The sequence below is a fragment of the Lithobates pipiens genome, unplaced genomic scaffold (assembly GCF_037356315.1).
Source record: "Lithobates pipiens isolate NorthernLeopardFrog02 unplaced genomic scaffold, aLitPip1_a1.2 Scaffold_13, whole genome shotgun sequence".
Taxonomy (NCBI): Eukaryota; Metazoa; Chordata; class Amphibia; order Anura; family Ranidae; genus Lithobates; species Lithobates pipiens.
The window spans coordinates 475674943-475690425 of record NW_027507718.1 but is presented as its reverse complement, the minus strand read 5'-3'; the positions used below and the strand labels follow the sequence as shown (position 1 = coordinate 475690425).

The following is a 15483-nucleotide window of genomic DNA, read 5'->3' as shown; positions in this document are numbered from 1 at the left end:
TAAACCAGTCATGAGGGAAACAAATATTCTTCTGAAAATGCTGGTGGCTCGGCAGTCCTGTTAAGCCTCTCTTTGAATTACTGTCCTGGAACACATATGCAGATAAGGACTTTGGTCTAAAGCTTGGCCATGTGCAAAGAAAACTTCAACCAGTTAGTAATGACTTTACCGAAATTCACTCTGTGGTTGACTCCTTCGGCACCATCCCATCCACCTTCCTGTGAAAATTTGTTAGCCAAATGGCACCAGCATCCAATCACATGCAGGCACTGTTTAGGTATTTTACAGCAGGTGGCATCAGCTGTCAGAATATAATAGCCGCAGCAGGACATTCATCCAGCTGCGCCTGTTTAGCATGGATGGAGGAATCTGTGTGTATGATCAGCATTAGACGGTGCTGAAAAAAGAAATAAGGAGGAATTATGCGGCTAATAAGTAAAGCGTACAATATATTTCACTATTGGTACAAGTAATAGGTACCAAGATGATGAATCTCTGTAGAATAAAGTAGGTAAAACAAATTATTTGTTATACAAAGACATTTCTTCAGCTTCTAATACAAAACCCTTTCTTTAACAAACACAAAAAAACTTTACAAAAGTTTCTTACAATATTGATTGCAGCCTTGTCTAACCTGAGTCCTCAATATATAGATGTATTTGCTTCTGCCAAGGAACAATTTTTAGTTGGAAACTAGGACAGGAGGTAGTTGGAATGACAATTAATTCTCCCTGAATATGGGCCCAGTCGGGGGCCGTCTTTGAATAGGCTCAAAACTCCTTCCACAACATTAACTGTGAAGAGCCTGCACTTCCGCTTTTAATTAGCTGTCCGGCGACGTTTAGCTCATTGTATGATGAGCGGAGCTTTGTCCAGCCCATAGCGAAGGTTTCTCCATTGCTGTCGGTGACAGAGCTGTTCTTTTTATTTCTTCTTTATTTAGATGTCGAGGCTTTTCCAGGATACGTGGGATTAGGTCCATTGTTTGGGGGTATTTGCGGCCAGCTGCCTGCATCCAGTACAGATTAGAATGTATTAGAGGAGAAATTCAGATCAGGTCCAGAATTTTGCTCTACAGAACTGTGAATGAAGATATGGGCTAAGAATATAAGGCCGTTTTCTGCTTTGAGACAAGTAATTAAGTTAGTGAAAGCTGAAATCTGATTGGTTGCCATGGATCATTACAAATTATTGCTCATGCTTATGAAAAGCCAGCTACATCAAAAAATCAGTGGCCGGCATAGCCACCAAAAGGCCATGTTCAAGAATTGTTGAACCTCCATTCAACTGCTGCCCAAATACAAACTATTCTTCAATGTGGATAGAGTGAGAGCGATATGTGGAAAGAGACTGGGACGTGAAAAGAAGGGAGGGCGAGGGACTGGGACGTGAAAAGAAGGGAGGGCGAGGGACTGGGACGTGAAAAGAGGGGAGGGCGAGGGATTGAGACGTGAAAAGAGGGTAGGGCGAGGGACTGGGGCGTGAAAAGAGGGGAGTGCGAGGGGACTGGGGCGTGAAAAGGGGGTAGGGCGAGGGACTGGGGCGTGAAAAGGGGGAGGGCGAGGGACTGGGGCGTGAAAAGGGGGGAGGGCGAGGGACTGGGGCGTGAAAAGGGGGGGAGGGCGAGGGACTGGGCGTGAAAAGGGGGGAGGGCGAGGGACTGGGGCGTGAAAAGGGGGGAGGGCGAGGGACTGGGGCGTGAAAAGGGGGAGGGCGAGGGACTGGGGCGTGAAAAGGGGGAGGGCGAGGGACTGGGGCGTGAAAAGGGGGGAGGGCGAGGGACTGGGGCGTGAAAAGGGGGGAGGGCGAGGGACTGGGGCGTGAAAAGGGGGAGAGATATGGATAGTGTGAGAGAGGTGAAACATGGACAAAGTAAGAAAGAAGCTTGGATGGAGCTCGGAGAGACTTGGATAGATCAAGGAAGAGACCTGGATGGAGAGAAGCGAGCACAAGAGACATACACTGAACTTTCTGTGGGTCCATATCTTTCAACTGGGTTTAAGCCATAAAGTCACCCTTCACTTCCAGCCCAAGTGGCATTAGAAGGAGATTGAGAAGTTTTGTGCATGTCTCGGGGTTCAGACAGAGTGGAAGTGGTGATGGTCTCACCCCATTGCTGGCAATGGAACCGTTTCCTATCTCTGCGACTCATGTTGCATCGATTATGAAAAAGGTTCCTGCACTACTTTTTACAGAATTGAATTGCGAATTGCACAGTCTGGTGGTTTCCCTCGTCCCTATGTCCCAGTTGACACCACAAAAAGTGAGGGACCATTTTCCAAATGGAGCCTGCAATAAACAGGAGGGTTCTAATGCTGTAACCAAAACTTTAAAAAAAGGCTGGCATTTCACTTTAAACATCAGTAATTGCTTTTTTTTTTTTTTTTCTTGGATTTATTGAGATTTATTAGTGTAACAGAAAACTAATTGACAGTAGTAAATCTCTTGTATAGACAGCATGAGGGAGTGTTAGTATGCCTGTGTGATCAGCATGTAATCTTTGGAAACTCTCACAGAGATACAAATCAGGATTGGGTTTTCATGTTGTCTGCTGAGGGCCTATGACTGGAGACAGATTTACTGAGCTCTTCATAGGAACATCTGTTTTTTTTATGTACCTCTCCACTGCCCAGCCATTGCCAGCATATATCAGTGAAATAAAATCACTCATGCGTACATGACATTCATGCTCCTTCTTTAGCAGCTGGATAACTCGCATTTCATATCATTTAGTATAGTGGATCTTTAGCATATAGATCAGGGGTACTTTATGAGCCTATCTATACCCCTTCGAGGGGAGGGAACCAAATGATGGATCCCTGAATATATATTTTTTTAACAGGAGATCTCTGCATTATTGAATCTGAAATCAATTTTCATGTGTCAGCTGTCCTAATGGGAAAATTGTCAGTAACTGTACCTTTTTTAATTCTATGTTTTAATCAGTAATGACAAAAATCTCACAAAATTTACCTAGTTTGTGTATTTGCTATTTGCCTTTTTTTTATTTATTATTATTATTATTATTATTATTTTTTTTTTTAAATCGTGATGATTTTCTTTCAATTGTTCTGTTCCTAGCTATCCGTATGTAAAGTAAAACCAAACTATTGAAATGGTACCTAATAGGGTAGGTGATGGTAGTAGAGAGGAGTGAGGGAAGATGATGACAGTAGGAAGGGATGGAGGTGTGTTAGGTGGTATGGATGGAGGAGATGAGGGTGGAGGGATGGAGGAGGATGGAGTGGTGGTGATGCTGTTGAGAGTTGATAGGTTAGAGATGGTGGATAATGTGTGAGGGATGGTTTCGAGGGTGGCTGATGGCTGAGGGACGGTGTCGAGGGTGGCTGGTGTGTGAGGGGCGGTGTCGGGGGTGTCTGGTGGGTGAGGGAGCGGTGTCGAGGGTGTCTGGTGGGTGAGGGAGCGGTGTCGAGGGTGTCTGGTGGGTGAGGGAGCGGTGTCGAGGGTGTCTGGTGGGTGAGGGAGCGGTGTCGAGGGTGTCTGGTGGGTGAGAGAGCGGTGTCGAGGGTGTCTGGTGGGTGAGGGAGCGGTGTCGAGGGTGTCTGGTGGGTGAGGGAGCGGTGTCGAGGGTGTCTGGTGGGTGAGGGAGCGGCGTCGAGGGTGTCTGGTGGGTGAGGGAGCGGCGTCGAGGGTGGTTGGTGGGTGAGGGAGCGGCGTCGAGGGTGGCTGGTGGATGAGGGGCTTTGATTTGGACAGTCTGACAAAAGGGGTATAGAGACCTACTGCATATTGCTAGCCAGACTGTGTGAGATGAATGGCCAAAACAGTGAAAAATCTTTGATTCTGTACCACACTACATAACCCCTGCCAAGAGTAGAACTTTGTCATGCTACTTTGTGGATAAGTGGCCAAGAAGCCCTAAAGCTTACGTTGGTACGTGGACATTGAAATGCTCTCCATTTGAGGCTGAGAATATACAGTGTGTGTGTATATATGTGTGTGTGTGTGTGTATATATATATATATATATATATATTTATTGCTATTCCAAAAATGGCAGTTTTTCCGCCTTTTTAATGTGGCTTTTCCCATTTAGTGCCAGTAAAGGAGGTGTAATTAGTCTGTTAGGAAAGGGGGTCTTGCAGCAACAGTAGGAGAAGAATTAATCCAAGTGTAAAATGTATTTTTCTTCCTGTCTGGGTCTGACAGGGGTTTAAAGAGCTCCTTTTTATTGCCTCCAATGTGAAGACGTGCTGTTGTTTTGTCCGGTCCCCCTTTCTTTGAAGAAAGACTTGTACATTTATCTTCATTTCCTCTCCTGCCCCCTGAAAAAAAAAGCCATGTTTATTTGAAGAACACATCTGAGCTAATGTGCATAATACTGAATAGAACTGGTAGCGTTTTACTGATATTCAGTATGGCCAGTAAATATATTAACCCCAAGGCCTTGAGACTTCACTGGGGAAAAGTCTTTTACTTTCTCTATTCCTTTCCCTGTGATAAGAGGCTTCCGGATGGAGCTTTCTTATGAGATCAAAGTGCGTGCTGCGTCTATATTTCATAACTAAATCATCTTACTTACCATCAGGGCTGCTGTCGTTAGAAATCATAAGGCCAATACAGCCTACCCTCCTCTCCCCCAAAATATTAAAACAATATATTCACTAAAATCCTTATTGGCTGACACAAACCCTAAATAACTGACACAATTTTTGCTTGATCTTAAAGATAAAAATGTGGGCGAGGAGCCGCAGTAGGCGGTCAGAGGCTGTGAACATGCTTACATGAGACTGATGGAGATCATTGTCACTACACCATTACAAAGTGGTGGTCTTACATTTTGTGATTCCTAAATCCCCAATATAAATTAAATTATTGCCACTGTATCTGATACTCCTGTAATACCTTCTCTAAAACATTAGGGGCAAGAAATGCACAAAAAGAGGAAAGGAAAAGGGCAGTAGAGAATCAATAATATAAGTTTGAAAGAAATGAACCACACCATTAAACAAAAGTCAATTTAGTGCACGTTTTCCTTCATTGGCCCTAAGTGACACTTGGTAAGATCCTAAGCAGGGCAAAAACTGCTGATACCCAAGGGTCGCGTACCATGTACCAAAGGCTGCACGTGGCACCAGGGCATTAGAGGGCACACTTGTAAACTTGCATATAGAATATAATCTTGAAACCCCAGTAGGCGGTGGGGGGCTGACGATGGGCCTCAGTGGTCGGTGGGGGGCTGACGATGGGCCTCAGTGGTCGGTGGGGGGCTGACGATGGGCCTCAGTGGTCGGTGGGGGGCTGACGATGGGCCTCAGTGGTCGGTGGGGGGCTGACGATGGGCCTCAGTGGTCGGTGGGGGGCTGGCGAGGGGCCTCAGTGTTTGGTGGGGGGCCTCAGTGGTCGGTTGGGGGCTGGCCAGGGGCCTCAGTAGGCGGTCAGGGGTTGTCGGGGGCTGTGAACAGGCTTACAAGAGATTGATAGAGATCATTGCCACTACACCATTACAAAGTGGTGGTCCTACATTTGTGATTCCTAATTCCCTGATATAAATTATTGTAAGTTATATCTGATACTCCTGTAAGAGCTGCTCTAAAACATTAGGGGCAAGAAATGCACAAAAAGAGGAAAGGGCAGTAGAGAACCAATATAAGTTTGAAAGAAATAAACCAAACCATTAAACTAACACAAGTCAGTCAATGTGCGCGTTTTCCTTCATTGGCCCTAAGTGACACTTGGTAAGGTCCTAAGCAGGGAAAACACTGCTGATACCCAAGGGTTGCATACCATGTACCAAAGGCTGCATGTTTGGCACCAAGGTGTTTTGAGGGCAAGTGTAAAAGCAGTTAAAAAAAATTAAATTTCTCACTGTGAATTCATAATAGTTGTGTGACAGCTTGGTCCTTTGACTGTCATTCGTAAACATACATTTGTTTCATTTGCTATAGGTTAGGCCTCTCGGCGCGGACTTCCAGGAGCATGCGTCCATGAATTGATGTCCTTGTATACAGCTGTCTGTTTGTGCAGCCCTTGCTAAGCATCCTTTGTAAGCTCAGCCAATCTTGTGGTCACGCCTCCTTTATGCAGACCATGCCACAAGTGCTCCTTATCTTCTTGCTTTAAGCAAAGAAGAAGAAAAAAAGGCCTTGCTCACCAAGCCATGTCTTGTTTTATCAACAAACCACTTGAGCCTCTTCCCGCCTTCACGCATGCTGAGTTTGGCTCGATACCAGGATGCTGATGACCCAGGGAAGACCCATGTGCTAATTGGCAAGAGCAAGCATTAGGGGTCAGCCATGTAGAACCCATTAAAACGTTTGCTACGGCAAATATTGCATATATGGAACGCTATGGCTGAGCTCTCCCAGATGTTTTAGGGAATGGTATGTTTTAGTAATATTAGCAATAATAGATGCAGTAATATTTGTATATTATGTTATGTCTTTGTTTTTTTGTTTGTTTGTTTTTTGTTTTTTTTTTATAAGTGCTGCTCAAAAGTTTTTTTATATGTAGATTTAAAACCAAATCCATTGACCATTCCTATCAGTCTGTGCCCACCCCCGGCAGAGCTTTCAATCATTAGGACAATTTACATGCAGACTAATTAACGTAACATTTAGTTTTGCATTTCCGAAAGAGAGAGACCAAAAAAACAACAAAATCACAGGGAGAGGATACAGAAACTGGGTGCAGATGGTGTCCATGCTGTGAAATGCACCCAGGACTCAAGTGTTAGTGTATGTAAACCCTACTAGAAGCTGGCACAAAAATGCTATTATCAGCATTTTTCATCCAGCGTTTTTTTTTTCTAGCTTTTTAAAGTGTTTGTTTTTTTTTTTTTTTGCATGGAGTTTTTAGCTTCTCCTATCTGGTTTGTTTTGGTCTGTTAAATATACCATTCAGGCTCCATGCACACTAGCGTTTTTCACAAGCTTCTAGTAGCATTTAGAAGCCTTTAGAAGCATTAGCATTTTATTAGTGTTTCTGCAGTACATAAAGGGGTAAAAAAAAAAAAAGCCGTTGGTAGCATTTTAGAAGCAGTTAAGAGCATTCGGTGTTTTTTTTTTTTTTCTGCTGGAAAAATGCTCCAAAAAAACTCTACAAAAAACGTTTTTTTTTTGTCTGCTCCTAGACGCTGAATCTCAAAAAATGCTAATGGCCTAAAGTAGTGTGCATGGACACATAGGCTAGTGCTATTTTGCTTCTAGGAGCAGAGGAAAAAAAATGCTAGGAGCATAAAAATAAACGCTAGTTTGCATGGAGCATTTTGTTATATCTGATACGTTAAAAAAACAAAACAAAAAAATACCGGACCTGTTGCTGTACATCTTGTGAGCTGATAATGTTCCATGTTTTTTTTTGTGCTGACTGGTATCCGATACATCTACAGCCTGGTAAGCTGCAATATATTACATTTTTGTTTTTGGGTTATTCAGAATGCTGCCATTCCATTCATCAAGAATAACAATAATAGCAAATGTATATGTAGTTACTTTAATACTACTAGTCGTACTGCTGTACAAGAGTCCAAACTTTACTAGGGCCACATTGTATATTTTATAAATATTTGCAGGCTGTAAAAAATAAAATAAAAATCAGCTTTATAAATGAATGAATAAAATGTAAATGAATGAATACGTAATAATTGAGCTTTTTTTTTTTTTTTTTTTTTTTTTTTTATGGTCTAGAGCAACAGAGAAAAAACTTTAGTAAAATAAAGAAAAACACAAGCTCATAGAGTTCCCCCTACATCAAAGTCTGCGCTTAAATTGCAGTCTCCCCTTACATCAGAGTCCTGCCCTACATCAACATTCCGATCAGGTCCCCCCTTACATCAGGTCTGGTTGGTGGAAGTGCCATCCTCCAGTAAATGCTGAGGCAAGCGCATGATTGGTTGTTGGGATGCTGGAGGTCCATTGGCACAATGAGGGCTGCGCTAGAGATTTGGGGGGGGGGGGGGGGGATGCTGGGGAGAAACAGACTGGAGGCTGACCTAAAGACTTTTGTGTGAGGCCACTGAGCCTAACTGGTGGGTTGGACAAAATCTTACAGTGGGCTGAATTTGGTCTGCAGGCTATAGCTTGGACATGCCATGTATACATAAGGAGTAATAGCAGGGCCCATTTACACCATGTGTTGGACAGCATTGCCAAGCTATCGAAGGACATGGGCAAATTATCTTGTCGAGTTGTTGGTGTGCACTGAAAAAAGTACAATATGATGCATTTTTGTGCAATGTGTTCCACGTCTCAATATGCTACAGAGAATAGAAATGAATTAAATGTCACTTTGTGACATTTCAATAACGTTTTCAAAAAGTAAACTGTGTGATGCATTGTAACAACGCATTGCACCGCCCCTACACAGCACGCACCAGCAGGCATGTGTTATAGGGAGCATAACATGTGCCTATGGTGTGTATGGACCCTAAGGGTTACATGGGTGCTCAACCTGTGGCCCTCCAGCTGTTACTGAACTACAAGTCCCATGAGGTAAGGCTGAAAAGTACAGGTATGACTCCCAGAGGCCTGATGGGACTTTTTGCAACAGCTGGAGGGCCACAGGTTGAGCACCTATTGTTACAATATCTGAAGAATGTAGACCAGTTGAACACCAATTGGTATTAAGCCTTGTTGGTTATAGGAGGTGCTATGGTGGTACATGGATGGCATCAACATTTCAAGCCCTTACCGGTTTACTTTTATACCTTAATAATCAGGCCCTGAAACATTGGGTATGCTACTTGAGGCATTTATGGGTTCGCAATAAATTTAATTATCTGCGAGATGAAGATTCTCCCCTTCCACAGGTATGGAGTATGTATACAATATGGTATGTTGTTCCAATGTAACTAGGCCGTAAAAACCATACCTGGAGCACAGCTTTTATAGTAACTAATTTTGCTTCTAAAAAGTAGCCCTTGTTCGTATTCTTTTATTTTTTTTTTTTTTTTTTTTTTTTTGCGGAATAATTGTTCGGTCCTCCATATTTTCCTCACAATGCCTGCACATGGCCTGGCTTAATCTTTGGGTAATTAAGCAGTCTTTGATGCTGGAGGCAGTGATCCCTCCCTCCACTTCTCTGCCGAGCTCTAGCTGGTGGGGTCCAGTTCGATTTGAACAAAGTTGTCACAACATGACTGATCTGCTGCCCAGGGCCCGCTGCTTAGTCCAGCTGTTCTTCCACCTGCCAGCATTTGACCCTCTCGGTACCCCGGGGGGATAGAAAGGCAGCAGGGGCCATTAACTAAATACACATAATTACTTATGAATATATCTGCCTATGTACTTCCAATCCAAGAAGGAACTTCCTAACAGTACCAAAACTACAGTCGCCATCAGTTTTTATGATCATTTTAATAGATTTTTCTTTCTAATACTCTATCAGATTAACATCTTAAACCACTACAGAGATGAATGCCTCTGCGGTTACTAAAAGGGGTCTTTTTGTTTTTCAAAAGGTTGGCCTTTTTATTTATATGGCTTGCCAACAAGTCCAAGCCATATAAATAAAATGAGCAGAATCTTTTTTTAGTCTGGTATAGGCTAGGTTCATACTGTGTGTGTATATCGGGAAGATATAATTTTTTTTATTTTCTTCCATGGCGTGTACAGATCCATGCTTTCCTTTAGCAAATACATGGCAGTGCCATTAATTAATAGCGAACCAAATGTCCTTCACTAAGGCTTTAGATACAGGGGTCTCAAACTGGCGGCCCTCCAGCTGTTGCGAATCTACAAGTCCCATCATGCCTCTACCTGTGGGAGTCATGCATGTAACTGTCAGTCTTGCAATGCCTCATGGGACTTGTAGTTTTGCAACAGCTGGAGGGCTGCCAGTTTGAGACCCCTAGACTTTAGAAGCTTCAACAAGTTAGACAGAGCCCACCTCATTTCCTGGAGAACATCCAGTGTTATCTAGGCCAGAGGTCTCCAAACTTTCTAAACAAGGGGCCAGTTTACTGTCCTTCAGTCTTTTTAAGGGGGGGGGCGATGCCAGTTGGAGGAAACTATGCCCCATGGTTTTAGCAGGAGGAATATTGCCCTGTCAGTGGGAGGAATTGTCCCATTACTGGTGTCAAGAATAGTGTCCAAAGGGCCGCATTTTGGAGACCACTGATCTAGCCCTTACCTGCCCCTTTCATCCATGGGATTTCATTTTTATTTTTTATTTTTTCAATCATGGACGATCCATGTTAAATGTGGGTGTTATCTAGGGTGGTCTGCGAGCAAATAAAGCCTGCCTAGGAATGCTCACCTCTCCAGACTGACATCCACCCATAAAGGCATGTTGATATTTGCAGAACTCCTCCCAAGCGGTAGCCCACTGCTTCCATTGGAGCTGAGGGCTACCTAGGCATGGCGCTGTGAGGTTTATAGTAAGCACTATACTATGACTCCTCCCATCTGCCATGATCTGTGTGCATTGCATTGAGAAGCACAGAGACCCAATGATGATGTGTCTGGGTCCAAAATAAGATCTATGTCGGGAAAATGAAGGTTTTTTTTTTTTTTAAATGTATTGGCATGTTGACGGGAGGGAGGAAGGAACCGGGCAAAATTGTGTAAGCAGATTAAACTTCAGCTCTAAATGTGATTGTTCTTACACTAATACCCATTCTCCATTTCCAAAGGCGCACTGCCGATTTATAGCATAATGTCAGCTCTATGGAATAATTATAGCAAAGTATGACACAACGCTAGTGGTGAAGTTGCTCATACCTGTACCTGTAGGTACGGGCCGCGGGCTTAGGACGAGGTGCAGAATTCTTTCTAGATGTTCGGCGTAGACTTGGTTCTCTCTCTTCATTTTTGTCCTGTCAGAATGAAAAGAAAATTGGGCATTTAGCAGTGAAAAACTGTTTATCACCCGTATAATTATCCTGACAAGGCTGATCCTAAGGGGTGTTATGCTGACAAGGCCTTCTGGGCAGGTTTGCAGCGTTGGAATTGTCTAAATATCGTGTCCTGACAGAAGCCTTTGACAGGAAGCAGAAGCCGGAGTATAAATCTCGCTCGCATTTTGCAGCTTTGCTGTTTATTTTGAGTTTTCGAATTGCTCTCGCGTTCATTTTAATGGCAAGGTCAGAAATTCCGCTAAAATAACCAGCCGGGGCCTTGTGTAAATAACCTAAAAATTGGTTCATTATTTCCTCCGCTTTTCAGGATTCTCTCTCGACTCGGGTAGTGACGTAAAGGTGTTTTATTTTTTTTTATTTTTTTTTCTTATGCGTGCGGTAAAATATTTTTAATTATATGTAAATTGAAGTGTTTAGTACTTTGCATTACAATAACTTGAAAAGGAACCCCCCTCCTTTCAAACTAAGAAACTTAATTAAAATGAAGCATGTGTTTTGACTGAGGCTTTGAAGCAGCTTGCTTGCCAAATTTGAGTTTTAAGCTGAGAGGCATGTGGTGCTGCGCCTGTAGGCCTCGCCGAGTCCCGCGATCGTACTATGAGACCTCTGTGGAATTTCTGAGTGGAATTTTTTCATAGTGGAGATGTGGCAGGGACAGACCGTGGAGACCCAAAAATTAATCACTGATTGTTAAAGAAGCCCCCATTTTTATATTTTTTATTTTTATTTTTAAACACCCTAGCTTCTCTTAGTAACCTCCTACCAAACCAAGCAACATTGCAAATGTGACTTTTCTTCTTTTTTTTTTTTTTTTTTTTTTTTTCACCCTTTCTCTTGCTGTCATTTGAGAGCTGTACTGGAGTAGTAAAACTCTCTCCCTGTTCATAATTTCTGTTTACAGAAATTCTAACCATCCACGAGATCACTTGAGGGTATGAATGCTTCATAAACTATAAACAAGGTTCCTACTAAAGTATTTGTTCCATAATTAAACACTTCCCTATTGGCCTATTTCACCCCCTTCCTGCACAGGCTAATTTTCAGAGTTCGGCACTGTCACACTTTGACAGTTGCAATGTCATGCTACACTGTACCCAAATTTACATTTTTATAATTTATTTATTTTTTCTGGACCAGTAGAGCCTTCTTTTGGTGGTTTTTAATCACCACTGTATTTTTTGCTAAACAAACCAAAAAAATTTGGAAAAAAAAAGTTTTTCTTAGTTTCTGATAAAATTTTCTAAATTTAGTAATTTTTCTCCACTGATGTGTGCTCGGATGAGGCTGCGCCGGCGTGCTCGGGTGAGGCTGCGCTGGCGTGCATTTTATCAGTGTACAGTAGATGTCCCCTGTATGGATTTGCTGGTTATAGCTTTCCTCACATGCTGTCAGTGTGAGGAGAATATTACCGATAACCGGCAAATACTGTTCACCCTGTGAACACCTCTGATTAGACACAGCTGGTCACATGCTAAAGAGCTGCTATGATTGGCTGTTTTTCCCCCGATCTGTGATCAGCTGTGTCCAAAGGACACAGCAATCACAGATCTGCGCCGATGGGCGCGGGAAGCACGATCACAGGAGGACATCCTTGGACACCCTCCTGGCAACATGAGCCAATGCTGTAGCAGTCTTTTTGGCTATAGCCCAGGCAGGAGGTGGTTAAATACGTAATTTTATTATTAAACCCAACTTCAGCCAAAATATATATATATATTTTTTTCTCCATGCAGCTAGACTGTGCCCGCAATGCACAGATCAACTGCCTGTATTGTCTAAAAGTGAATAGAAAGCTTATACTGACCTGATCATTCAATCCTCTGGAAAGTGGTGCTCCCCCACAGTCCAGCGGTAGACTGTTCCTGGTCTATGGAGCCTGCTCTGGGCGTTATGATAGGAACAGTCCACTATTCATGACCCTGGAGCAAGGGGGTGCCAGGCCAGTCTTGTGCTGGGAGGATCAGAGGATTAAGTAATTATATCTCTGCTCTCTTCCTTGGAAGAAAAAAAAGCAGTTCACCTGTGCAGCGTAGGCACAGCCCCACTGCATGGAGAAAAAAATTATACATTTGCCCATAGTGAGGCTTTAAAGCTGAATTCCTGATAAGAATATTTTATACATGGTTACATTAGTCCAGCTTTGGGCCAATGTAACTATGTATATACCATACCTGGCTAATGCCCCCGAAAGCTGGAAATCACAGGTAGATGCCACTACTCCAGTCATCTCCACTTGCTTCCAGGGTCTTGTGGGGCTGCATTGTGAACACAGGAGGTCATTCACAGAATGTTTTGCATATTCTGAATGAATGCAAACCATTTTCTTATATGAGGTAGAGAGGTGGGGCTGCATCATCATGCTGCCCACCTCATTCAGTCTGTGAATGCTTTGCAAAGCATTTTCTGTATGGCGCCCGTGCTGAGCTGGGAAGTCGAGCCAGCTTGCTGGTCAGGGATCTGGGTGGATCCTGACATTGTCTGGAACCTTCCAAAGCTTGGGCCAGCTCTGTGACATAGTGAGCTTTAGCCCGCTATTGGCTGTTTCTGGGTAACAAGAGGGAGACGTGCGCACACCTTTGACCCAGAAGACAAGTATGACCAAAAAAAGCTAGACTTGCTTAGCATCAAAGATGGGCTCGGGTGTATTCGAAATCTGAGGAAGCCGAAACTGCACGTGGCTAATCACAGGAAGTGAGACCTTTCCCGATCTATACAACGGCGTGTTCAGTGTCAGCTTCTGGCGGGATCGGGCATGTGGGATTTTGAACACGCTCAAGCCAATTCTTTTACGTTGCATGAACTGCAGTAAGGCTGAAGTTCAAAGTTTATGACGCTGGGCTGTCTGAATTTAGAAATATGTATATATAAAAAAACAGCTGTCAAAAAAAAAAGCAACAAATGTTTATAAACACTGTCGGCACTGGGTGATGACAATAAACAAAAGTATATTTTAGTTCTCTTAGATCAAAGGGATGAACTTCGGTCTGTACCCCTTTCACACTGGGGCCGCGTTAGCGCTAAAGCCCCGCTCATTTTAGTGCGCTTTAAGCAACGTTTTTCAGCTGCTAGCGGGGTGCCTTTAACCCCAAAAAGGGTTAAAAACTCTTGTGTTGCGGTGCTTCTGAAGCACTTTTTAGATGCTTCAGAATGCGCGGCTCATTCATTCCAATGGGCAAGGTGTTTTGGAGAGCGCTAAATACAGCGATCCCAACTTGCCCCAAAAATGCTGCTTGCAGGACTTTTTGGAACGTCCCGTAAGCACTGCACTGCCCCAGTGTGAAAAGTCAAACTTGAATGATTGGGAGGTGAGTTTCAGGCGCTTAGCAGAGGCTATTTCCAGCGCTAAAGCGCCTGAAAACCGCCCCAGTGTGAAAGAGGTCTTAATAAAGTCAGTTTTACCAATTAAAGACCAAACCTTTTTTCTGACGCTTGTTGCTTACAAGGTAAAAATCATTTTTTTTTGTTTTTTTGTTTTTTTTTTGTAGAAAATGACTTTGAGCCTCCAATCTATATCGCCGAGACCCTAGAGAATAAAATGGCGGTTGTTGCAATATTATGTCGCATGGTATTTGTGCAGCGGTCTTTCAAACGCAATTTTTTGGGGTAAAAAATACACTGAATTTTAAAAAAACTAAACCGTAAAGTTAGGTACATTATTTGTATACTGTAAAAGATTTTATGCCACGAGTATCGTGATCTTGATTCTAAGCTAAAAAATTGTGATTCTCATTTTAGCCAGAATCGTGCAGCTCTATGGGATACTTTCCTCTCTCTGTCCTTTGGCTCCCCTCATGTAGACATTTGTTTATCCCTGCAAATGCTGTACATCTGATTGGCTGTATATTCTGATATATATTTATTGTTTTTGCAGATTACCTCACAGGAGAGCCGACCCCACTTGATGAGCTCATGTACGGAGTTGGAGAAACCATTGAGCTGTCATGTAGTGTGGAGACCCCCCCTATGCCTATATTATGGTGGAAAGATGGGATTGCAGTGAAGTCTAGCAACCAAACGCACACAAGACAGAACCTGCTGAAGATCACCAATGTTTCCTATGATGACTCTGGGATTTATAGCTGTACATTGCTGCGTTCTGGAGAGATTCTGCGGAACTTTACTGTCAAAGTATCCGGTAAGCAAGTAGCCTTTTATTTATCAAATAGAACATTCTCAGCAGGTTGCTAAAATCTGACGTCGGGATCAGAGCGGTGTTTTTCACAGTAGTCATTCTAACGTTAGAAGTTCTTGCCGCCCTCATTCACATTGGCTCAACCAATCAACTGTCAAATCGCATCACCAGCAATAGCCATGTTCAAAACGATGTGATGCCAACTTTGCAGTGCCACATGAATCTGCAACAGTAGTTCCTGCACTACTTTTGGCGATTTCGGGTGCAGCTCGTATTGACATCCATGCATGAAGACTCACAGATGTCTTCCAAGTCGCAATGACATGCAACTTTAAACTTGTGCAAGGTCTGTGGCAGTCGCACAATTTCAAAGCCTCAGTCAATGTGAACTTGAAAGAATGGACAGAGAAGGTAAAGACAACACTCTGGCCAGTCAATAAAAGTTTGCGTAGGAGTGGGGTATTCTTATCTTGGGTTATGTACTGCCTGATGCTTCAGATCACTCACATTGATAACGTGATTGATTCTCCATT

At 43.2% G+C, this 15483-nt stretch overlaps 1 protein-coding gene across 4 annotated transcripts in view; it reads left to right on the top strand.

The window, feature by feature from the left end:
• FGFR3 (fibroblast growth factor receptor 3) overlaps positions 1-15483 on the top strand; it is a 127493-nt gene that overhangs the window by 36429 nt on the left and 75581 nt on the right. For all 4 annotated transcript variants that reach the window (XM_077477929.1, XM_077477928.1, XM_077477927.1 and 1 more), the window contains exon 3: positions 14690-14953. In XM_077477929.1, coding sequence (XP_077334055.1) covers positions 14690-14953 — 264 coding nt within the window. The remainder of the gene's footprint in view (positions 1-14689; positions 14954-15483) is intronic.